At 49.5% G+C, this 26009-nt stretch overlaps 2 protein-coding genes across 2 annotated transcripts; one reads left to right on the top strand and one right to left on the bottom strand.

Annotated features, from left to right (window-relative positions):
- Positions 1-2089: 2089 nt before the first annotated feature.
- On the top strand, positions 2090-5482 carry LOC123074874 (serine carboxypeptidase-like 18). The gene is made up of 11 exons (XM_044497607.1): positions 2090-2346; positions 2447-2586; positions 2685-2761; positions 2847-3072; positions 3227-3264; positions 3461-3562; positions 3659-3742; positions 3809-3970; positions 4360-4670; positions 4758-4803; positions 4875-5482. Exons 1-11 carry the CDS (start codon positions 2207-2209, stop codon positions 4956-4958), a joined length of 1410 nt encoding a protein of 469 aa, XP_044353542.1. The 5' UTR covers positions 2090-2206; the 3' UTR covers positions 4959-5482.
- A 13824-nt stretch (positions 5483-19306) lies between these two features.
- Positions 19307-20739, bottom strand: LOC123079446 (uncharacterized). The gene has a single exon (XM_044502215.1). The coding sequence runs from the start codon at positions 20503-20505 to the stop codon at positions 19522-19524; it is 984 nt and encodes a 327-aa protein (XP_044358150.1). The 5' UTR covers positions 20506-20739; the 3' UTR covers positions 19307-19521.
- Positions 20740-26009: the final 5270 nt, after the last annotated feature.

Below are 26009 nucleotides of genomic sequence, written 5' to 3' on the forward strand. Positions count from 1 at the left end.
GCAAATTGATTTAGTCGCTCTACATTAACATATCATGTAGCCAGATGAGCCAAATGTGAGTCTTCTAATTAAGTTCAGAGGTGTTAGAAATTGTTTCTTGTAAGTTGGTTAAGGAGCAAACATAACTTGAGTACATTTTTTGATTTGATCCATGTTTACTCGTCTAAGTTCATAGTTCAATGTATGATATGTGGTGTCCCCTCGAAGCTGAGGTTTCCTCATAGAGTTCCATGAACCAGCCCCTTTCTATATGCTACAGTCATGTCATCATCCTGGATTACAAGAAAGCAGGCTAGTTAATTCACTCAACGGCCTAAATAGCAGCAAATCGAGCAGCATCGACTAATACATAGCGTCCAGGCAAGCATCAATGTTCTAGTATGACATTCTTAGAAATAAGAGTGTGCACTACAAATCATGCCAAATCAAGCAAGAGATAAATGGTGTCCACTCTCATGCGCGATCCAAGACAAATCCGAGGGCGGGGACATTGGATTGAAATAGGAAGACGGGTTGGATTCGATCTCACCTTCTCCTCCCTCTCGGCGTCGTGAGCCTGAGTGGAGGTCGACGTAGATGAGGAGCTCACGCATCTGCCGCACGACGTCGGTCGGCGTCCACGACTTCGACTTGAAGAGGTCCTTCATCTTGGTGTTGTAGTCCGCTGCTGCTATGGCGGTCGCGTGCGACGACGAGGGCAAGGGTACGGCGGACCTCATATGCCCCGCCGACCCAAAGGCGAACCAACCACGGAACGGCACCACGTCCACCGAGCTAGCCGTGCGATGCCCCTCCTAGGACGCCTTCCTCCTCCTCCGCTTGGGGGCGGGCGTGGTCCGACAGGACCCTCCTGCCAATGGTCGTGAATAGGGAGAGCCAGATCGTGGGAATGAGAGGTTGCCTGTTGGGGAGAGAAAGGGGAGAGGGAAGGAGAGATGAGTGGGGCTCAAGGCGTGGGGTAGTGAAGGCAGTTACGACCAATCCCTTATGTTCTGGCCACAGTAAATCAATCGTCGCTCTGCATCGCTTTGCACTTACGTGGACATCGTGAGAGGCCCCCCTTCTCTATGATCTTATTATGTTTGATTGTGTTTGATGTGTTAAAATCACCAGCATGGACGTGGTGCACCAGTAACACGAAACTAGTAACGCATAGAAGCCGATCGTGCTCCACGAGGTCGCCCATGCAAATCACTCTGTTGTGGCCAAAAAATCTTCTACACTATACACTCCTACGTAAGTACATACAATATACATTCGCAAAAAGTACATACTGTGTGTGTGTGTGTGTTTTGTGAATGAAGTACATACTATATAGGTATATCCTTTCACATCTACACAAGAAAATACAACCAATTATAGAGGCATTTGTTTCTAGTGTATGTATTAAACAAATGATCGGTTCAAATGGTATTGAAGTAAATTAACGGTATGCGTACAAGTGAAAGACATAGAGAAAAGATGAAATTGGTGCATGTGGTACATATATGTGAAAATGTGGAACGGTAGATTTCTATCTATGTAGAAAGAGACAAAAAAATGGAAAAGGCTAGGAAAAAAGTTTGAAAATGACCTTGGATGTACACATGTGCCATACATATTTTCCCCCTTTCTTTCTTTCTTTCTTTCCTTGTATCGACTAGAATTTATGTATTAAATTAAGTTTACCGTGACTAGTCGTGATTTTTTGTATTGCTTCATGCAAGACTTTGGGCCAGTTCTTTTGGTGGCTGCTTATTTTAAAAGTAGGCTTTTAGAAAAATATTTTTGATTGGACTTCTAGAATAAGCTAGGTAGTGGGTAGTTTATTCGAAGCCTGCAAAAGAAACTGACATGTAGTATTATAGATGATTGTATTTATTAGATTATAGCCTTATTTTACTTTAAGTTGCGTTATGTTACATTAACATATTATATGTACTTCAAACACCTCATGGAATGTGCTATGTCTGATTGGGATTCACCGAGCTGAGGGAAGCTGAATTTCGGTGATTAGATTCGTTTCCAAGCGGCGGAAGTCGCCAGTCATCCTTCCGTGACACGTCTGGCTAAGAGGCATGACACGTGTGGTAGATCAAGGTGAGACCGGCATAAAATGTCCTCCGCCAACAGTTCCGGCAAAAACTATGCCAGCAGCTGATCCGCTGCCCGTGCTCTGCTCTGCTCTGCTGCCGTTGCCGCCGCTAGTCCGAGTACGAGTACAGAGATGATCCCGACGCGGCTGCTCTGCTGCTGCTACTTGCTGTCGTTCATCTTCATCGCCGTCGCCCCGCGCACGACCGATTCCAAGCTGGTGACCAGCCTCCCCGGCTTCGACGGCCGCCTCCCCTTCCGCCTCCACACTGGGTGGGTACCTTCGTCTCCATCTCAAGCTCCACGAGCTAAGGTCTATCTACTTCTTGGATTCCTATAAATCGACATGTCCATGAATGAATTGAATCGCAAGGTACGTGGAGGTGGACCCGGGCACGGAGCTCTTCTACTACTTCGTCGAGTCGGAGGCCGGCGGCGAGGGCAACCCTTTCCTTCTCTGGCTCACCGGCGGCGACCGCTGCTCCGCCTTCAGCGGCCTCGCCTACGAGATCGGTCTCTCTTTTCATTCAGTTAACTATCATTAATTGCGGGGTCGATCGCCTCTACAGTCTCCATCTGCAACATGATCACATCATTCATGTATAGTGCAGGTCCCGTCAGGTTCGTCCTGCAGCCCTACAATGGCAGCTTACCACGCCTGCACATCAACCCAAACTCATGGACAAAGGTCTTCCAAGCTTCTCGTTCCATCTGAATATGTATGTACGCATGCTACTTGCACGCTAATACTAAGGTAATGTCCACCGGCGCAGGTGGCACACATCTTGTTCGTCGATTCGCCGGTCGGTGCTGGATTTTCCTTTTCCAAGCAACCCAAGGGATACGAGGTCGGGGATGTGTCCTCCTCGTTGCAGCTCCATAACTTCCTCATCAAGTGGTTCAGCGACCACCCCACATACCTGAAAAATCCTTTCTATATCGGTGGAGATTCCTATGCCGGAAAACTTGTGCCATATATCGCACACATCATTTCACAAGGTACATATATATATACCCCGTGCCCTGTTTGGCAACTCCATCTGTGTAAATCTGTGTGCAAACTAGTACATGATCAATTGTTTCAATTCACTATAAGCTCTATCTGAAGTTCTGAACTGTATATGAATTCATGCTCACTAGCTTCCCTCTTCAGGTATTGAAGCAGGAAATAGTCCCCACATTAATCTTAAGGTACCACAATGACATAATCATCGCTGGTTGTTTTAGCGATAACACTAAGTATCATAAGTCATTATCATATACTCCCTCCGTTTCAAATTACTCGTCGCTGAAATGGATGTATCTAGAACTAAAATACATCTAGATACATCCATACGTGCGACAAGTAATTCGGAACGGAGGGAGTATGTATGTTTGTTGATTTCAGGGATATCTAGTAGGCAACCCATCGACTGGTGAAAGCATCGATATAAGCTCTAAAGTGCCATATGCTCACGGAGTTGGTATAATATCAGATCAATTATATGAGGTAACTAGACTCGAGCCTCCTCGCAGCTATGTATATAGTCCATTTTATCGCAATCAAAGGGGCCATTAATATGTTGTTTGCTGATGATATATGTAGACCATATTGGGGCATTGCCAAGGACAGGACTACATGTTTCCGACAAATGATTTGTGCGCCCAAGCTCTGGATGATTTCAATCATGTAAGAAGAAGAAAGAAACATCTTATGCTAGAATTGACTTGACCGTTCGCAATGCAATTTTTGCAGCTTTTGTCCGAAGTTCAGCAGGCCCAAATTTTGTTGGACACCTGCGTTTTTGCGTCCACTCCAGCCCGGCCAGAAGCTGATAGTGGGACCGAGTACTCGGGTGGTGCTGGTAGGAGGATCCTAGTTGGAAATCCACCACCTCGCCCTCCATTTGGATGTGTTGTAAGTAGTAATGTCTCCATTCCTCATGTAGTACAATGCGAGTTACTCCCTCCGTTCGTAATTACTTGTCGCAGAAATGGATGTATCTAGACGTATTTTAGTTTTAGATACATCTTTTTCCGAGACAAGTAATTCTGAACGGAGGGAGTAGATAGTTTTCATCGCTTTTAACAATTTATTGCTCCCTCTGTCACAAAATAACAAAGTTGAGTCACATTTTTTGAAACGGAGGGAGTAGTAATTAGCCAAGAAAAATGCAACTTATACCCAATATTGTGTAGACTTATGGGTACTACCTATCGTATTTTTCCATCACTTTGACAACTTACAAGTAATTACCCGAGAATAAAAGTAACTTACTAGTGCTATGCATACCAATATTGTGGCAGACTTACAAGTACTACCTATCGTATTTCTGGGCAAACGCGGAGGTGACCCGAAATGCTCTTGGGATCAAGGAGGGGAGCGTGGGGGAGTGGGTGAGGTGCCACAACGCCGATCTGCCCTACACAATCGACCTCAGGAGCAGCATTGAGTACCACCGGAACGTCACGGCCAATGGTGGCTACCGTGCGCTTGTATACAGCGGCGACCATGACGCAGTGGTGCCGCACCTGGGGACACAGGCGTGGATCAGGTCACTTGGCTTCCCTGTCGCCCACCATTGGAGGGCATGGCATCTCCATGGCCAGTCTGCTGGGTACCCACACCATCGTTGCTAGCTATTATCGCTATTTCTTGCTTCATGCTTGCTGTATATCCTTGTTGATGCATGTATTTCTTGCAGGTTCACCTTAACTTACTCCAACAACATGACATTCGCAACCATCAAGGTAACACTTGCCTTCTTAATCTGCCTGGATGCACAAGCTGGCTCTAATCAAGTTCCATTCGGTTGCTGCAGGGTGGCGGGCACACCGCGCCGGAGTACGAGCCCGAGAGGTGCTTCGCCATGTTCAGCCGATGGATACTCGACAAACAACTCTAGTACTCCTAACAGCCACGATCAAGTAGAGAAGGAGGCAAGCCAGACGATCAGAGTATTGGGTACCTCCCCACTCCACTATTCAGTGGTTTCGCCTACATATCAACTATACTGCCTGGCAATATAGTTCGTACTAGAACATATAGGCGCGCGATGCCCTCCGTCTATATTGGAGAAAAACACTTAATATATTTTAGAAAATACGGATACTACAAATATCTTGTTAAGTATGGTACAGATATATGAGACAAAGAAAATTCTAAGAAGATACAATAAATCTGCATTTTGGTGCAGCAGACAGATTTTACAAATGCAGGGTTCAGAGGGATCACACCGATGCTATTGCTATGTGTTAGGATTTAATTAATCCTATTAATCCATGCTTAAGGAATAGATCGCGGTTGCCATATGGAAACCGACGTTTTCCTAGCGCCTTCTGGAACAGACACCTTTTCACTTGGTGTCTTTTGTAACTCTATATATAGATGTATTCATCATCAATAAAGATTACCCCGATTCATTTGTTCGACTCTCTTGTTCGTTTACAATCGATCCTTCACACTATGTACAAATTGTCGTCATGTTTACATACGCTACTGTTCAGAACTAAAGATACAGTGATCTCACATTAAATTAACACATGGCTATGGCTGTTGCTTTTCCAATTTCAATTAAATTGACATATGGTTATGGCCATTGCTTTTCCAATTTCAGTGCCGCCTCCTTGCACGCCATATTTAAATTGACACACGCGACCTTAGGTCGCATTAACGAGGCCCCACGGCTTTCTTATTCAGATGAAAGAGCATTTTGTGTGTCAATTCCCTAAGGCCAACTCCACCGCGCCACCCTATCCTGTCCGGCCCCGTTCGTTTGGGGTAAAAGGGACAAACGAAGCGGCCCAACGCGCGACGGCCCGGACCCATCTTATCCATTTTGTGTCCGGACCGACTCATTTCGAGCGCAAACTTGCGCCGGGTTTGGGTCGCGGCGAACACCAAACGGACGCGCGCCTCGTCCGCGTCGGGGCCGCGTGCAGGTGGCCACCTACCTCCCACCCGCCCACATCAATGCGCACGAGCGGGCGGCCCCACCTGTCATCCGCACATCGAAGGGTCGCCGTCCTTCCTTAAGTGGGAACCATGGACCGGTCGTCGTCCACACTGCCCCACGCCATCCCGCGGCCTCCTCGAAATCCGACAGCGCCGAACCCTAGCCCTTCCTTGTCCTCGAGCTCGCCGGCCGGCCACCTCGAAGCCATGGGCTTCTGGAACCGCAAGGGGAAGCACGACCGTGAGGCCGGCTCCTCCTCGGGGCGCCGCCGCGGCTCCGTGAAGAAGGAGGAGCCCGCGTCACCGCCGCGCTCCTCCCGTCGAGCCCCCGCGCCGGCCCCCTTCACCATCAGCCCTAGGCCCGCCGGCGAGCGCGACCGGCAGTACCTCGCGGCGGACGTGTGCCGGCGGTACTGGGATACGAGGACGCCGGTCCCGTGGAGCGACGCCCACCTCCCCAACGGATGGCACCTCAGCGCCGACCGTGTGCCGATCCCGCCGGTGCCGGCGAGCGGCCGTGCGCGCCGCGATGAGATCGAGCGCCGCCGCCGCCTCCTCCCCGACGACCTGTTCTACGACGACAGGTACGGCCCCGACTCGGTGCTCTGGGACACATGGCTCCAGGACGAGCACGACACGCGCCGCGTGTCCTACTTCGCCGGCACGGTGTCGGGGCCGCGGCGGCCACGTCGGGAGGTGCGCGGGCGTAAGCGGGTGCGCGGCCTCACGCCCACGCCGTCGCCTTCCCCGTCTCCGTCACCCTCTCCACCTCCTTGTTGGGGAACGTAGTAATTTCAAAATTTTCCTACGCACACGCAAAATCATGGTGATGCATAGCAACGAGGGGGGAGAGTGTGTCCACGTACCCTCGTAGACCGAAAGCAGAAGCGTTAGCACAACGCGGTTGATGTAGTCATACGTCTTCACAATCCGACCGATCAAGTACCGAACGCACGGCACCTCCGAGTTCATCACACGTTCAACTCGATGACGTCCCTCGAACTCCGATCCAGCCGAGCTTTGAGGGAGAGTTCTGTCAGCACGACGGCGTGGTGACGATGATGATGTTCTACCGACGCAGGGCTTCGCCTAAGCACTGCTACGATATTATCGAGGTGGATTATGGTGAAGGGGGCACCGCACACGGCTAAGAGATCCAAGGGATCAATTGGTTGTGTCTATGAGGTGCCCCCCTGCCCCCGTATATAAAGGAGCAAGGGGGAGGCGGCCGGCCAAGGAGGAGGGCGCGCCAAGGGCCGGGAGTAGGACTCCTCCTTTCCTTGTTGGAGTAGGAGAGAAGGAAAGAGGGGGAGAGGGAGAAGGAAAAGGGGCTGCACCCCTTGTCCAATTCAGACCAGAGGGGGGTTGCGCGCCTCCTTCCTTTTGGCCTCTCTTCTCTATTCCCGTATGGCCCAAGAAGGCCCAATACTTCTCCCCGGCGAATTCCCGTAACTCTCTGTTACTCCAATAAATACCCGAATCACTCGGAACCTTTCCGAAGTCCGAATATAGTCGTCCAATATATCGATCTTTACGTCTCGGCCATTTCGAGACTCCTCGTCATGTCCCCGATCTCATCCGGGACTCCGAACTACCTTCGGTACATCAAAACACATAAACTCATAATATAACCGTCATCGAACTTTAAGCGTGCGGACCCTGCGGGTTCGAGAACTATGTAGACATGACCGAGACACGTCTCCGGTCAATAACCAATAGCGGAACCTGGATGCTCATATTGGCTTCCACATATTCTACGAAGATCTTTATTGGTTAGACCGCATAACAACATACGTTGTTCCCTTTGTCATCGGTATGTTACTTGCCCGAGATTCGATCGTCGGTATCTCAATACCTAGTTCAATCTCGTTACCGGCAAGTCTCTTTACTCGTTCCGTAATACATCATCCCGCAACTAGCTCATTAGTTGCAATGCTTGCAAGGCTTATAGTGATGTGCATTATCGAGTGGGCCCAGAGATACCTCTCCGACAATCGGAGTGACAAATCCTAATCTCGAAATACGCCAACCCAACAAGTACCTTCGGAGACACCTGTAGAGCATCTTTATAATCACCCAGTTACGTTGTGACGTTTGGTAGCACACAAAGTGTTCCTCCGGTAAACGGGAGTTGCATAATCTCATAGTCATAGGAACATGTATAAGTCATGAAGAAAGCAATAGCAACATACTAAACGATCGAGTGCTAAGCTAACGGAATGGGTCAAGTCAATCACATCATTCTCCTAATGATGTGATCCCGTTAATCAAATGACAACTCGTGTCTATGGCTAGGAAACATAACCATCTTTGATCAACGAGCTAGTCAAGTAGAGGCATACTAGTGACACTCTGTTTGTCTATGTATTCACACAAGTATTATGTTTCCGGTTAATACAATTCTAGCATGAATAATAAACATTTATCATGATATAAGGAAATAAATAATAACTTTATTATTGCCTCTAGGGCATATTTCCTTCAGTCTCCCACTTGCACTAGAGTCAATAATCTAGTTCACATCGCCATGTGATTTAACACCAATAGTTCACATCATCATGTGATTAACACCCATAGTTCACATCGTCATGTGACGAATACCCAAAGGGTTTACTAGAGTCAATAATCTAGTTCACATCGCTATGTGATTAACACCCAAAGAGTACTAAGGTGTGATCATGTTTTGCTTGTGAGAGAAGTTTAGTCTATGGGTCTGTCACATTCAGATCCGTATGTATTTTGCAAATTTCTATGTCAACAATGCTCTGCACGGAGCTACTCTAGCTAATTGCTCCCACTTTCAATATGTATCCAGATTGAGAATTAGAGTCATCTGGATCAGTGTCAAAACTTGCATCGACGTAACCCTCTACGACGAACCTTTTTGTCACCTCCATAATCGAGAAACATATCCTTATTACATTAAGGATAATTTTGACCGCTGTCCAGTGATCTACTCCTAGATCACTATTGTACTCCCTTGCAAAAATCAGTGTAGGGTATACAATAGATCTGGTACACAGCATGACATACTTTATAGAACCTATGGCTGAGGCATAGGGAATGACTTTCATTCTCTTTCTATCTTCTGCCGTGGTCGGGCTTTGAGTCTTACTCAATTTCACACCTTGTAACACAGGCAAGAAACTCTTTCTTTGACTGTTCCATTTTGAACCACTTCAAAATCTTGTTAAGGTATGTACTCATTGAAAAAACTTATCAAGCGTCTTGATCTATCTCTATAGATCTTGATGCTCAATATATAAGCAGCTTCACCGAGGTCTTTCTTTGAAAAACTCCTTTCAAACACTCCTTTATGCTTTGCAGAATAATTCTACATTATTTCCGATCAACAATATGTCATTCACATATACTTATCAGAAATGTTGTAGTGCTCCCACTCACTTTCTTGTAAATACAGGCTTCACCGCAAGTCTGTATAAAACTATATGCTTTGATCAACTTATCAAAGCGTATATTCCAACTCTGAGATGCTTGCACCAGTCCATAGATGGATCGCTGGAGCTTGCATATTTTGTTAGCACCTTTAGGATTGACAAAACCTTCTGGTTGCATCATATACAACTCGTTTTTTAATAAATCCATTAAGGAATACAGTTTTGTTTATCCATTTGCCAGATTTCATAAAATGCGGCAATTGCTAACATGATTTGGACAGACTTAAGCATAGATACGAGTGAGAAACTCTCATCGTAGTCAACACCTTGAACTTGTCGAAAACCTTTTGTGACAATTCTAGCTTTGTAGATAGTAACACTACTATCAGCGCCCGTCTTCCTCTTAAAGATCCATTTAATCTCAATGGCTCGCCGATCATTGGGCAAGTCAATCAAAGTCCATACTTTGTTCTCATACATGGATCCCATCTCAGATTTCATGGCCTCAAGCAATTTTGTGGAATCTGGGCTCATCATCACTTCCTCATAGTTCGTAGGTTCGTCATGGTCAAGTAACATGACCTCCAGAACAGGATTACCGTACCACTCTGGTGCGGATCTCATTCTGGTTGACCTACGAGGTTCGATAGTAACTTGATCCGAAGCTTCATGATCATCATCATTAACTTCCTCACTAATTGGTGTAAGCATCACTGGAACTGATTTCAGTGATGAACTACTTTCCAATTTGGGAGAAGGTACAGTTACCTCATCAAGTTCTACTTTCCTCCCACTCACTTCTTTCGAGAGAAACTCCTTCTCTAGAAAGGATCCATTCTTAGCAACGAATTTGCCTTCGGATCTGTGATAGAAGATATATCCAATAGTCACCTTTGGGTATCCTATGAAGACGCATTTCTTCGATTTGGGTTCAAGCTTATCATGTTGAAACTTTTTCAGATAAGCATCGCAACCCCAAACTTTAAGAAACGACAACTTTGGTTGCCAAACCACAGTTCATATGGTGTCGTCTCAAACGGATTTAGATGGTGCCCCTTTTTACGTGAATGCAGTTGTCTCTAATGCATAACCCCAAAACTATAGTGGTAAATCGGTAAGAAACATCATAGATTGCACTATATCCAATAAAGTATGGTTATGATGTTCGGACACACCATTATGCTGTGGTGTTCCAGGTGGCACGAATTTGTGAAACTATTCCACATTGTTTTAATTGAAGACCAAACTCGTAACTCAAATATTTGTCTCCGCGATCAGATCATAGAAACCTTATTTTCTTGTCACGATGATTTTCCACTTCACTCTGAAATTCTTTGAACCTTTCAAATGTTTCAGACTTATGTTTCATCAAGTAGATATACCCATATCTGCTCAAATCATCTGTGAAGGTCAAAAAATAACGATACCCGCCGCGAGCCTCAACACTCATCGGATCGCATACATCAGTATGTATTATTTCCAATAAGTCAGTTGCTCGTTCCATTGTTCCGGAGAATGGAGTCTTAGTCATCTTGCCCATAAGGCATGGTTCACAAGCATCAAGTGATTCATAATCAAATGATTTCAAAACCCATCAGCATGGAGTTTCTTCATGCGCTTTACACCAATATGACCTAAACGGCAGTGCCACAAATAAGTTGCACTATCATTATTAACTTTGCATCTTTTGGCTTCAATATTATGAATATGTGTATCACTACGATCGAGATCCAACGAACCATTTTCATTGGGTGTGTAACCATATAAGGTTTTATTCATGTAAACAGAACAACAATTATTCTCTAACTTAAATGAATAACCTTATTGCAATAAACATGATCAAATCATATTCAAGCTCAACGCAAACACCAAATAACACTTATTTAGGTTCAACACTAATCCCGAAAGTATAGGGAGTGTGCGATGATGATCATATCAATCTTGGAACCACTTCCAATACACATCGTCACTTCATCCTTAACTAGTTTCTGTTCATTATGCAACTCCCGTTTCGAGTTACTACTCTTTAGCAACTGAGCCAGTATCAAATACCGAGGGGTTGCTATAAACACTAGTAAGTACACATCAATAACATGTATATCCAATATACCTTTGTTCACTTTGCCATCCTTCTTATCCACCAAATACTTGGGGTAGTTCCGCTTCCAGTGACCAGTCCCTTTGCAGTAGAAGCACTTAGTCTCAGGCTTAGGACCAGACTTAGGCTTCTTCACTTGAGCAACAACTTGCTTGCCGTTCTTCTTGAAGTCCCCCTTCTTCCCTTTGCCCTTTTCTTGAAACTAGTGGTCTCGTCAACCATCAACACTTGATGTTTTTCTTGATTTCTACCTTCGTCGATTTCAGCATCACGAAGAGCTCGGGAATTACTTTCGTCATCCCTTGCATACTATAGTTCATCACGAAGTTCTACTAACTTGGTGATGGTGACTAGAGAATTCTGTCAATCACTATTTTATCTGGAAGATTAACTCCCACTTGATTCAAGCGATTGTAGTACCCAGACAATCTGAGCACATGCTCACTGCTTGAGCTATTCTCCTCCATCTTTTAGCTATAGAACTTGTTGGAGACTTCATATCTCTCAACTCGGGTATTTGCTTGAAATATTAACTTCAACTCCTAGAACATCTCATATGGTCCATGACGTTCAAAACGTCTTTGAAGTCCCGATTCTAAGCCGTTAAGCATGGTGCACTAAACTATCAAGTAGTCATCATATTGAGCTAGCCAAACGTTCATAACGTCTGCATCTGCTCCTGCAATAGGTCTGTCACCTAGCGGTGCATCAAGGACATAATTCTTCTGTGCAGCAATGAGGATAATCCTCAGATCACGGATCCAATCCGCATCTTTGCTACTAACATCTTTCAACATAATTTTTCTCTAGGAACACATCAAAAATAAACACAGGGAAGCAACAACGCGAGCTATTGATCTACAACATAATTTGCAAAATACTATCAGGACTAAGTTCATGATAAATTTAAGTTCAGTTAATCATATTACTTAAGAACTCCCACTTAGATAGACATCCCTCTAATCCTCTAAGTGATCACGTGATCCATATCAACTAAACCATGTCCGATCATCACGTGAGATGGAGTAGTTTCAACAGTGAACATCACTATGTTGATCATATCTACTATATGATTCACGCTCGACCTTTCGGTCTCCGTGTTCCGAGGCCATATCTGTTATATGCTAGGCTCGTCAAGCTTAACCTGAGTATTCCGCGTGTGCAACTGTTTTGCACCCGTTGTATTTGAACGTAGAGCCTATCACACCCGATCATCACGTGGTGTCTCAGCACGAAGAACTTTCGCAACGGTGCATACTCAGGGAGAACACTTATACTTTGAAAATTTAGTGAGGGATCATCTTATAATGCTACCGTCAATCAAAGCAAGATAAGATGCATAAAAGATAAACATCACATGCAATCAATATAAGTGATATGATATGGCTATCATCATCTTGTGCTTGTGATCTCCATCTCCGAAGCACCGTCATGATCACCATCGTCACCGGCGCGACACCTTGATCTCCATCGTAGCATCGTTGTCGTCTCACCAATCTTATGCTTCTACGACTATCGCTACCGCTTAGTGATAAAGTAAAGCATTACAGGGCGATTGCATTGCATACAATAAAGCGACAACCATATGGCTCCTGCCAGTTGCCGATAACTCGGTTACAAAACATGATCATCTCATACAATAAAATTTAGCATCATGTCTTGACCATATCACATCACAACATGCCCTGCAAAAACAAGTTAGACGTCCTCTACTTTGCTGTTGCAAGTTTTACGTGGCTGCTACTGGGCTTAGTAAGAACCGTTCTTACCTACGCATCAAAACCACAACGATAGTTTGTCAAGTTGGTGCTGTTTTAACCTTCGCAAGGACCGGGCGTAGCCACACTCGGTTCAACTAAAGTTGGAAAAACTGACACCCGCGAGCCACCTCTGTGCAAAGCACGTCGGAAGAACCAGTCTCGCGTAAGCGTACGCGTAATGTCGGTCCGGGCCGCTTCATCCAACAATACCGCCGAACCAAAGTATGACATGCTGGTAAGCAGTATGACTTATATCGCCCACAACTCACTTGTGTTCTACTCGTGCATATAACATCAACGCATAAAACCAGGCTCTGATACCACTGTTGGGGAACGTAGTAATTTCAAAAATTTCCTACGCACACGCAAGATCATGGTGATGCATAGCAACGAGAGGGGAGAGTGTGTCCACGTACCCTCATAGACCGAAAGCAGAAGCGTTAGCACAACGCCGTTGATGTAGTCATACGTCTTCACAATCCGACCGATCAAGTACCGAACGCACGGCACCTCCGAGTTCATCACACGTTCAACTCGATGACGTCCCTCGAACTCCGATCCAGCCGAGCTTTGAGGGAGAGTTCCGTCAGCACGACGGCGTGGTGACGATGATGATGTTCTACCGACGCAGGGCTTCGCCTAAGCACTGCTACGATATTATCGAGGTGGATTATGGTGGAGGGGGCACCGCACACGGCTAAGAGATCCAAGGGATCAATTGGTTGTGTCTATGGGGTGCCCCCTGCCCCCGTATATAAAGGAGCAAGGGGGAGGCGGCCGGCCAAGGAGGAGGGCGCGCCAAGGGCCGGGAGTAGGACTCCTCCTTTCCTTGTTGGAGTAGGAGAGAAGGAAAGAGGGGGAGAGGGAGAATGAAAAGGGGCTGCACCCCTTGTCCAATTCAGACCAGAGGGGGGTTGCGCGCCTCCTTCCTTTTGGCCTCTCTTCTCTATTCCCGTATGGCCCAAGAAGGCCCAATACTTCTCCCCGGCGAATTCCCATAACTCTCCGTTACTCCAATAAATACCCGAATCACTCGGAACCTTTCCGAAGTCCGAATATAGTCGTCCAATATATCGATCTTTACGTCTCGGCCATTTCGAGACTCCTCGTCATGTCCCCGATCTCATCCGGGACTCCGAACTACCTTCGATACATCAAAACACATAAACTCATAATATAACCGTCATCGAACTTTAAGCGTGCGGACCCTACGGGTTCGAGAACTATGTAGACATGACCGAGACACGTCTCCGGTCAATAACCAATAGCGGAACCTGGATGCTCATATTGGCTTCCACATATTCTACGAAGATCTTTATTGGTTAGACCGCATAACAACATACGTTGTTCCCTTTGTCATCGGTATGTTACTTGCCCGAGATTCGATCGTCGGTATCTCAATACCTAGTTCAATCTCGTTACCGGCAAGTCTCTTTACTCGTTCCGTAATACATCATCCCGCAACTAGCTCATTAGTTGCAATGCTTGCAAGGCTTATAGTGATGTGCATTATCGAGTGGGCCCAGAGATACCTCTCCGACAATCGGAGTGACAAATCCTAATCTCGAAATACGCCAACCCAACAAGTACCTTCGGAGACACCTGTAGAGCACCTTTGTAATCACCCAGTTACGTTGTGACGTTTGGTAGCACACAAAGTGTTCCTCCAGTAAACGGGAGTTGCATAATCTCATAGTCATAGGAACATGTATAAGTCGTGAAGAAAGCAATAGCAACATACTAAACGATCGAGTGCTAAGCTAACGGAATGGGTCAAGTCAATCACATCATTCTTCTAATGATGTGATCCCGTTAATCAAATGACAACTCATGTCTATGGCTAGGAAACATAACCATCTTTGATCAACGAGCTAGTCAAGTAGAGGCATAGTAGTGACACTCTGTTTGTTTATGTATTCACACAAGTATTATGTTTCCGGTTAATACAATTCTAGCATGAATAATAAACATTTATCATGATATAAGGAAATAAATAATAACTTTATTATTGTCTCTAGGGCATATTTCCTTCACTCCTCGCATGACAGCGGAGGAGGAGGCCCGGCTCGTGCAGCGTGTCATGGATGACTCCATGTACACCCACGACGAGCGCCAATGGGACGGCTTGGAGGAGGCGATGGCACTCTCTGCCGCCGGCGACGTCGCCTTCCCCGAGCTGCAAATGGTGGCCGTCAAGGAGGAGGAGAGGAGGGAGGAGGCGATGGAGGAGGAGCCGGTGGCCTCGTTCCACCTGGGCCTGGTGGGCCAGGGGTGGGGCTGGTCGTGCACTGCACAAGAGATGGCCGACGCCGTGGGGTGCGTGAACTGGCGCCCCACGCCGCCGCGGTCACCGGAGCGGGAGGCGTCGCCACGGGAGGAGGTCATGCAGGCACCTCCCGCCGCCCAGCCCGCCCCCGTCTACCACGCACTGCCGGCCCACCTCTGGACGCCGCCGGCCTACGTGGACCTCGTCAGCGACGACGACGACGCCGGCGGCCACTGAAGACGGCAACGGCGACGGCATCGACGGGCACGGGCAGGAGCGCGCAGGCGGCGGCCCTTTTTATTTTCCTTTTTATGTTTATTATTAATTATGTCAAATTCGACGTGAAAACTGGGCCGTTTTGTGGCCGTGACCCCCTAACTAAGTTTTAAGTTTATTAAACTGCATTTATTTACTTTTTTAAGTCATTTTATTTACGTTTTGCTATATTTTTAAATCATGTCCAACGCGGACGTGATTTGGGGTGCGGTCGCGCGGGGGCGTACACACGACCCAACGGACAGAGGCGGACACGGGCGAACCCATTGGCGCCCCAAAGGAACAAAATCCGGCCAAAACGGACGTTCGTTTGGGGTCGCGCGGTGGAGATGGCCTAAGGGCTTGGCTTGAGGTCCTGAGCTGGAGCTACATGGTCTTTTCAAATTGCTCCTTTATAGCACGATTCCAGGAAATAAAAAGTACAAATAGGAGTGAGTTTCCAGAACATTTATGTAATGTTTTTGTTGTAATTGTTTTAAATATTTATACAAGGTAGATTACTGTTGGACTTAAATTTGAACTGAGTGTAGAGAGCGTAGATGAAATTCCTATGTTCACCATTTCGTATGGATCGAACACCCAATCCTACAAAATTCCTATGTTTCCACAATCTCATGTTTTGCGCATAAAATCCTATTAAGTTTTAGACATACAATCCTATTATGTTCCTGTGTTTCTATCCCTACTTTTCGGAATCCTACAAATCAAAGAAGCCTTTATTCTTGTCCATTGTTTGTCCATCCATCAGCCCAAAGCAGGTGTGCACTCCGTTCATGGGAGATATTAGTGTCCCTCAAAAGACTTTTAGTATAATTTTTTAGATGATTAGAATCCCTGGCAACTTCTCCTATTCAACAATTTGATTTGATTTGTAGGATTGAGTTAAAATTTGCGAAGGATTCATTTGTACTACAATCAGTAGGACATTTAGCATCAACTCCAAAAAAAATCCCTTTGATTTCCTATGATGCAATCACACAAATCTTGTACTCCCTCCGTAAACTAATATAAGAATGTTTAGTTTATAGAGGGAGTAGGATTTTTTTCTTTCCGAAATGGTAGTATTCCTACATTTATTAAGAAAATCTTGTAGGATTTTCATGGGCATGACATTGCAAATCCTACATATTTCCTATTCATGTACTCCCTCTGTAAATAATATAAGAGCGTTTAGATTACTAAAGTAGTGATCTAAACGCTAGTTTACAGAGGGAGTATTTCGAATGAATGGAAGAAGCCATTACCGTTCGAGTCTTACGTCAGTCGAACTTCAAAGCAGATTCTGTTTAAAACAAAAACTGGAACAGTTCAACCCATTATCAGTGCTGCAGACCCGCATAGCGAGACACCAGCGCCGATCGAGCGGTTGAGTGTTAATCTATTGCTACGGACGCAAATACCTGACAAGGTCCAAATTGGTCAGAACCGCTCGATGAAGCATTCCTTCCAGAAAGACAAGCAAATCCGGCCAGCAAAATCATCGTATTACAAACAAACCCGACAATTCATGCAAAATAAGTTAAAGAGGATGGAAGTAATATGACCGATAAAGACAGAAATACAATGGCACGCAGCAGATGAGTGAACGGGTATAAACGGAAGATCCGAGTATAGAAGGGAGAAATGATAAAGCATCACCAGCCATCAGCATCAGGCAAGCGAGCAGATAACCGCTTCGCTGTTTATGCAAATAGAGAAGTTGCGTGACACGGAGGAAAGGAAGACATAATACCACTTCAGATCAAAGAGATAGTAGGCCATCACTCGCATGTCAAAGTGCATTCTGACTGGGCATCAACAATCCAGTTCCATACTCCACAACGATGCTATCTATGTCAGTCCTATCACCAAATGGCTCCCAGCCTCCCATGTTCTCAGGCACCATGTTTTTCTTTCTTTCTATTTGGAGAAAATTCACCACTGATATGTGCCTCACTATCTTGTGCTGATCCATAGATAGATAGAAGAAACAAAAGGTAGCACAATGGTCATGCACGACGCTCCTACCACCATCATGATGGAGAATTAATCTTACAAACCACTCTCCAATCCACACAACTTTATGGATAGGATTTTGAAGCTCGCATACTACACCACTTTATGGATAGGATTTTGAAGTTTGCATATGGTCAGCAAGTTCAGTTATCTTAACAATATGAATCAAACATGAAGAATGAGGGAACCAAAATAAACCATTATTGTTGGTTTCATGAAAAGCCCGGTTCCAATTAAGCGTAGTTACAACTTCCTGGTACCCTCTTTACATAAAACCATCTTCACTCATCCCTAGATAGCTGGTTTTTGCCCTATGATTTGTCCCACCCTCTTTACATAAAACCATCTTCACTCATCCCTAGATAGCTGGTTTTTGCCCTATGATTTGTCCCTGGTACCCTCTTTACATAAAACCATCTTCACTCATCCCTAGATAGCTGGTTTTTGCCCTATGATTTGTCCATTGTCACGCCATTCAGTCAGCCCTAGTGTAATGAAAATGACCAGGCTCTAATGACACATACAAATCTTGCAAAATTATACTAGAATTTTGAATACCATGTAACCAAGTTAATTTCTGCAAGCTAAGGCAAGAAGACATCATATTGATATTTCTTCATTAGTTTCAACAGACCAAAACAAATCCTAGAAACAGCATATATCTAGACATAAAATCGATTCAATTCAATCAAGTAAGCAACAAACTGGCAACATGGCATATTTTACTAGCACGGTACAAGAGAGCGTGCATTCATTTCAACAAGCTTTGCTTCCTAGCACGGTGATAAAAAAACATAACAAGGATGACTTCTAATGGTTGCAACTTGCTACAAGTATACCAAATTAAAAAGAATAAGATCACTGGTAAAGAAACAATGTTATTACAAAACAGGAACATACTGATTTTCACAACTACTTCAGAAACATATTCCAACACAATTGAGTATAGAAGCTGAAAGGAATGCATCAGTAATGGTTTACCATGCACTCTTCCTCAAATTTTACCCATCTCTTTCTCTAACAACAAAGCTAATTGTGCACATTTATTAGATATTTCTCTGCCTAAATTATAGAAGTGCATAACAGGACCAGTCCTGTAACATGAAAATAATAGTGCAGTTTATCTCCCAAACTCCCACAAAAAACTGGTCATCTCCACTCCAACCATGCTTAAGAAATCAAAATTGCATCTGCACGATTGCTTTTCTAAGTGTCACGACAGTCATCATCAATTCTACTACCTCTGTCCCACAATATAAGAACGTTTTTTACACTAGTGTAGTGCCAAAATCGTTCTTATATTATGGGACGGAGGGAGTACATGGTTGCTTTTCTAAGTGTCACGACAGGGGAAGAATAAGAGCATCAACAATCATGAACTCCTCAAACTGGTAAAGAGAATAATAACTCGATATCACAATGCTAACCTCCACTCTTACCACTAAATCACTAACCATGAGCCAAGAATGATAGGTAGTATAACAAACACAGTAAAGAAGAACAGGATTTTGCAGCAGAATGAGAACTTCCTTTATGTTGCATACCACAGATCAGTCCATACTGCGCATTATTGTTAATTACAGATTACAACAGGCAAGCACAATAAACTAGAAACAAGAAAACTAAATAAAATCCTGGCAACGCCATGCTCTTCTTTAGAACAAGATCCAACAGCACAGCTAGTATTTGGAAGGAGCAGGCGAGTGAGCAGCTTACGAATCTCACAGGTTCTCCATCTGGATATTGCTCTTGAGCGGCACGTACTCGCCAAGGTAACCGCCGAGGTGCTCGTACAGCGCGGTCCTGTCGATCTCCTGGTTGTGGTAGGCCTTGCAGGCGTAATAGAAGACGCTCTGCGCGAGCAGCCCCAAGAGATTGACACAGACGAGAACAGAGACGAGCAGAGCGCCGACGCCTATCCGGCCGGCCAAGCTCATGTCGAGGCTCCCCTCCTCGCCCCGCGCCTTGACGACAGCCGAACGGAACATCCCCGTGATGAGCCCGCAGATGGCGAAGTAGGAGAAAACGAGGACCGCGGCGGTGCGAGTGCGGCCCTGGAGGAGCTGCCTGCTCTTGGACATGGCGGCGAGGCCGCAGAGGGGCTCGAGCACGGAGATGACGCTGGCGAGGTGCCAGAGCGCGGAGATGTAGACGTGGATGGCGAGGAAGAGGAAGGCGACGGCGAGGAGGGCGAGGAGGAAGGAGAGGGGGGGCGGGGTGGAGGCGGTCATGGGCGGGTCGAAGAGGAGGATGAGGAGGACGACGGTGACGACGAAGCCGACGTGGTAGGCGAGCATGAGGAGCGAGACCCAGAGGAAGGTGCGGAGGAGGCGGGGCAGGATGGGCGGCAGCGCGGAGAGCGAGGAGGCGATGGAGGCCGGCTTGGCGGCGTAGAGGGAGGCGACGGTGAAGACGGCGGCGGCGGTGGAGAGGAGCGAGAAGGTGAAGAGGAAGATGAGGTAGAGGAACTGGTAGGCGAAGAGCGCCACCCACTGCGCGGAGGTGGCGGTGTAGTCGGAGGTCCGGATGCGGCGGAGGATGGGGTGGGTGAAGAGGGAGTGCGCCAGCACGGCGAAGGAGAGCGGGAAGACGAGGCAGGCGGTGAGCAGCGCGAAGGTGCGCGGCGCGGCGCGCGGGATCGCGGCGGAGACCCGCACCAGGTCCGCCGCGCCCAGCGCCGCGAGATCGCGCGTCGCCAGCTCCATGGGCGGTGGAGGTGGAGGGGGATCCGGCGATTGATTTGGTTCGGGCCCGCCGGAGCTGCGGTGTGGTGGGGAAGGCGCGGTCGGTGGGGTGGGGGCGTCGGGCTCAACTCAATCAAATCGGGGAAGGGATAGGTGGAAACTTGGCAGGGTGTTTGGGTGGATGGATGGACCCCGTGTCGAGCGTGTTGTGTACGCGCGTGGCGCCAGGCGACGAGGGCAGGCGGTCCGGGATGGATGAAGATCCGCGAGGCGCACGGGAGGCGGCATGGCTTGGGCTCATGTGGTAATCACCCGCGCTGCGCGACGGACCACGAGTGAGGGCCGCGGCAAAAAAAAAAATGTGAGGGTCGCGGGTGACTTCGACGCCAAGTATCACCAAACGGGAACCACGTGGGGGCGCTCTAGCGATTTTCTATGACCCCTACCTGAAAAAATGTCAAAATAAATTGAAGAAATATTACTCAAAAAGATTCCCTAAGGTCCCTCCTAGTATTTATATTTAGAGAAAGGTGGGTGTCGGAGTAAATGGCACGGGTAGCCATACCGACTACCCCTGGCTCTTCGGAAAATTTATCAGGCCTTTGGGCCTTCAAGCACTCCAAGCATTTGTGCCGCCTTCTCTGGCCGGCTACCACTAAAGCCGACTCCCGGAAGGCGACCCAGCCTCACCGACTCCTCCCCAGGACGACTACGGGGTGGCCGACTCCAAGAAGCCGACCAGGAAGGACGCCGACTCCTAGGAGCCGGCCAAGATCACAACCGCCCCTCCATAACGGCGACGTGACGGGGTGTGGCCACAGTGCGGCCCATGACCCCCGAAGCCCGAGGCGGGCATGGCTACAGGAGGCCGTACGGGAGGGACGTCTCCCGTGCGGCTCGGCACTGTAGCCACGCTAGCCTCGACGTCATCCACGACCCACTCCTGTACGGCCCAAGGACTGCGGGCCCCTTCAGCCAGAGAGAGGCGTGAAGGCGGCCCGGCTTTTCCTAGTCGGCCAAGAGTATAGCCGGCCTCCAGAAGCCGGCTACTCCCTTCCTCGAAGCAGGAGCCCCATTAAGGAGACAAGACGAGGTGAGGCTACAGTGATAGCCCCCGAGGCGGCCCACTGTAGCCACGCTCACCTCGACAAAGCCCTCATCATCAGAGGCGCGGCTACAGTAAGCAGCCGCCGACAAGACCCTAGGCGGTGGGACCGGCCTGTCGACCAAGTAGCCGGCAGCCGGCGGGACCCACCAGCCGGCGGGACCCAGCAGCCGGCGGAGAAGCCGGCGAGCGTAGACACTGACGGCTGGGACCAGTTCCCAATCGGATTACCATTGTACCCCGGGGGGTAGGCCTATATAAACCCCCCGGAGCACCCATGCAAAGGGTTGGCTTCTAGGTTAACACCCACGCATAGCACACACACCATAGATAGAGAGAAGCAAGAGCTAGCCTTGTTCTTCTTCTCCCTTGATCTCAACAGCTCTAGGAGCGATTGTAGCTACCCTTTATCGATCTAGTGATCATGCGGAGACCCCGCAGAGCAGGACTAGGGGTGTTATCTCCTCGGAGAGCCCCGAACCTGGGTAAGATTCGCCGGCGTGCATGTCTTCGCCTCATCCCGTTTCCGGGCACCGGCGACGTTTTATTGGCTCCCACAATGATAAGCCATCCCTTGGCATATGTCGCACCAACCACCCGACATTTGGCGCCCACCGTGGGGCCAGGTGCACCATCGTCCGGAGACCTGTTCTGGACGGGAACCCTCTTCCTCCCCGCGAGCGCAGCCAGCCTGCTGCGCCCGATGGCGTTTGCCTCGACGCGCTGCAAGGCGTCGACGACGCCTGCGCAGCGAGCCGCCTCGCCGATCTGCTCGGCGAGACTCGCATCTCCGACGAGCCTGCGTCCGACGCAGGCACCGACTACCCCGAGAGCCGCCTCGTCAGCCTCCTCGACCAACTTCACGTCTCCAGCGAGCCCGCTGCGGACATGGAGTCGGTCGGCTCCACCGACCCGATGCTCATCGACTCCGACACCGCGTCGCTCGACGCCTACCCCTCCGACGTGGTGGTCTTCGACGACCCCCTCCCTCGAGCTGACAGCGGCAGCAGCGCTGTCACCGAAGTGCTGGTCATCAGCCACGTCTCCAACTCGGGCGAGAACGCCCGCGACGCTCAGCAAGCGGCGATGCACGACCTCTCCGTCCCCATCCCGGCCGACGCCGACGCCGAGACCCTGGAAGCACGCCGCCTTGCCCTCATCGCGGAGGGCAAGAAGATAGCCTCGATGAGACGCCTCACCGAGGCCCACCAGCGCGAAGTCGACCGCGCCGCCTTCGGGACGCCGCCGCCTAGCGGCCCGAGCCGAGCCGGCTTCGTCCAGAAGCGCGGCGCAGCCGTTGCCAGCATGCTGGGCGCAGATCGCCCCGTCTACGCCACCCCGCTCGAGAATCTGCGAGCCGCTCAGGCGGCTGCAGAGGAGCTCAATGGGCTGGGAGCCGATGAGCTCCCCTACATGACAAGACGGATCCAGCAGCTGATCGACGCGGCTGCAGAACGGCACGAAGCCGGCGCCCGAGCTGATAGCCATCCCCCGCGCCGGGAGCACGCCGCGACGTCCCGCTCGCCGACTGCGAGCGGCGCGCGCCAGAAGAAAGACAAGGAGCCGGCTGCCAGCCGCAGCCGGACTCGCATTACCATCGAGCGCGACGCGGATGGCCGCCCTCGAGCTGTAGAGCACCAGGGAAACCTGCCTCCTCCCCCGCCTCGAAGAGAAAGACGCCTCACTCCACCGCCTGTCACCCATCCGACTCTTGGCGACCGACTCGGCCGCCGAGAAGGAGTCGGCGAAAACGACGCCCGCCACAGGATCGACCGCCTTGCTCGATCCTTGGCGCTAGAAGAAGAAGACGATGTCGGCCCGCCATGCTTTGGCCCCCGCATCCGCGACGAGCCCTTCCCCAAAGGGTTCTCGCTCCCCAGAGACACACCCAAGTACAACGGCTCGGTGAAGCCGGAAGATTGGCTCATCGACTACTCCACAGCCGTCAGCATCGCCAACGGCAATCGGCGCGTCGCCGTGAAGTACGTCCCCTTGATGCTGCAAGGCACGGCGCGCACATGGCTCAACAGCCTCAAGCCCTACAGCATCAACAGTTGGCTGGACTTCACCGAAGTTTTCGTCCGCAACTTCACCAGCACCTACAAGCGGCCTCCCAAGCCTCGCCAGCTCTCCCTCTGCGTCCAGGGGCCCAACGAGTCGACCCGCGACTACCTCACGCGATGGGCCGAGCTCCGCAACTCCTGCGAGGGAGTGCACGAGGTCCAGGCCATCGAGTACTTCACTGCCGGGTGCCGAGAGGGCACCCTCCTCAAGCACCGACTCCTCTGCGACGAGCCGGCAACCCTCGATGAGTTGCTGATCACCGCCGACAAGTATGCCACTGCCGACTCCTCCATGAAGACCGAGCTCCGAGTGGACGCCTCGGGGAAAGTAATTGCTCCGGCTCCCAAGACGCCGGCTGGCGACCCTAACCGGCGCCCCTACCAGAACGACCACAAGCGCAAGGGCCCCATGCCGACTTCCTCCAGTCGGCAGGTGGCCACCATTGAAGACGAGCAGCCCGAAGAGCGGCCCGCTCCCAAGAAGAAGGGTGGCCGGCCGCCTTGGCAGCCGTCTTTCTCCTACGAACAAGCACTCGATGCTCCCTGCAAGTTCCACAGCGGCGCGAAGCCGTCCAACCATACGACACGGAAATGCCACTGGCTCACCCGCATCACCAAGGGCGAAGGGATGGTGCCGCCTCCGCCTCCCGGCCCGCCGCCTCCAGCTCCCCAGCAGCCGGCGGCCCGGCCGGCAGTCGGCGCCATCCAAGACGAGTTCCCCGAAGCGCACGACGCCTACGTCGTCTTCACAAGTCAAGTCGACGACAAGCGCAGCCGACGCCGGCAGCACCAAGAAGTAAACGCAGTCGCCTCTAGCACCGCCGAGTTCATGCACTGGTCGGAAAAGCCCATCAGCTGGAGCCAGGCCGACCACCCAGAGGTGATGCCTTCGCCTGGCTCCTATGCTATGGTCTTGGACGTCACCCTTGCGACGGAGAGGCGAGCTGCCAGATTTTCCCGCGTCCTGATAGACGGCGGAAGCAGTATCAACATACTGTACCGCGATACCATGGACAAGCTGAACATCAAAGCGAAGCAGCTCATGCCGAGCCGCACCGTCTTCCATGGTATCGTACCCGGCCTATCTTGCTCTCCAATCGGCAAGATCAAGATGGATGTTCTCTTCGGAGACAAAGATCACTTTCGCCGGGAAGCAATATGGTTCGAGGTGGTGGATTTGGAGAGCCCCTATCATGCACTGCTTGGCCGACCTGCGTTGGCCAAGTTCATGGCTGTGCCCCACTACGCCTACCTGAAGATGAAGATGCCGAGCTCGAAGGGGATCATCACGGTAGCCGGCGACTACAAGAAGTCCATCGAGTGTGCCATGGCCAGCAGCCGGCTGGCCGAGTCCCTCGTGGTGGCCGAAGAGAAGAAGATGTTGGAGCGGGTTGTGGCCATGGCCGGCAAGCAGCCGGCCTTGTCCCCCAACCCCAAGGACTGTGATGCGCAGGGCTCCTTCCAGCCTGCCAAAGAGACGAAGAAGATACCTCTAGACCCGGAGCACCCGGAGAGGTTCGCCGTGATTGGGGCGAACTTGGACAGTAAATAGGAAGGCGAGCTCGTCGACTTCCTCCGTGAGAATCGAGACATCTTTGCATGGTCCCCAAAGGACATGCCGGGTGTCCCGAAGGATTTCGCCGAGCACAAATTACATGTCCGAGCTGATGCGAAGCCGGTCAAGCAACCCCTCCGCCGACTATCAGAAGAGAAGCGAAGAATCGTGGGAGAAGAGATAGCCCGGCTCCTTGCAGCCGGCTTCATCATGGAAGTGTTCTTTCCAGAATGGCTTGCCAATCCAGTTCTGGTTTTGAAGAAGAATAACAAGTGGCGCATGTGTATAGACTACACAAGTTTGAACAAGGCCTGCCCAAAGGATCCGTTTGCTTTGCCACGGATTGACCAAGTGATAGACTCCACAGCCGGATGCGAGCTGTTAAGTTTTTTGGATGCATACTCAGGGTATCATCAGATCAAGTTGGACCCGGCTGACCGCCTGAAGACTGCCTTCATCACACCCTTTGGAGCTTTCTGCTACCTGACAATGACATTCGGCTTGAGAAACGCCGGTGCCACTTTTCAGCGTTGCATGCAGAAATGTCTCTTGAAACAACTCGGCAGAAATGCCCACGTCTACGTAGACGACATTGTGGTGAAGACAGAGAAGCGCGGTACCTTGCTGGAAGACCTGAAGGAAACATTTGCCAACTTGCGCCGATTCCAGATCAAGCTCAACCCCGAGAAGTGCGTGTTCGGAGTGCCAGCCGGCCAGCTGCTAGGCTTCCTGGTCTCCGAACGCGGCATTGAGTGCAACCCTGTCAAGATCAAGGCCATCGAGAGGATGGAGATTCCCACCA

This window comes from Triticum aestivum, chromosome 3D (assembly GCF_018294505.1).
Source record: "Triticum aestivum cultivar Chinese Spring chromosome 3D, IWGSC CS RefSeq v2.1, whole genome shotgun sequence".
NCBI classification, from domain to species: Eukaryota; Viridiplantae; Streptophyta; class Magnoliopsida; order Poales; family Poaceae; genus Triticum; species Triticum aestivum.

Coding starts and splice junctions, on each gene's coding strand:
- LOC123074874 (XM_044497607.1), top strand. CDS start 2,207: ATGATCCCGACGCGGCTGCTCTGCTGCTGCTACTTGCTGTCGTTCATC. Junction 2,347..2,446: donor CCCTTCCGCCTCCACACTGG/GTGGGTACCTTC, acceptor TTGAATCGCAAG/GTACGTGGAGGTGGACCCGG. Junction 2,762..2,846: donor ACCCAAACTCATGGACAAAG/GTCTTCCAAGCT, acceptor CCACCGGCGCAG/GTGGCACACATCTTGTTCGT.
- LOC123079446 (XM_044502215.1), bottom strand. CDS start 20,505: ATGGAGCTGGCGACGCGCGATCTCGCGGCGCTGGGCGCGGCGGACCTG.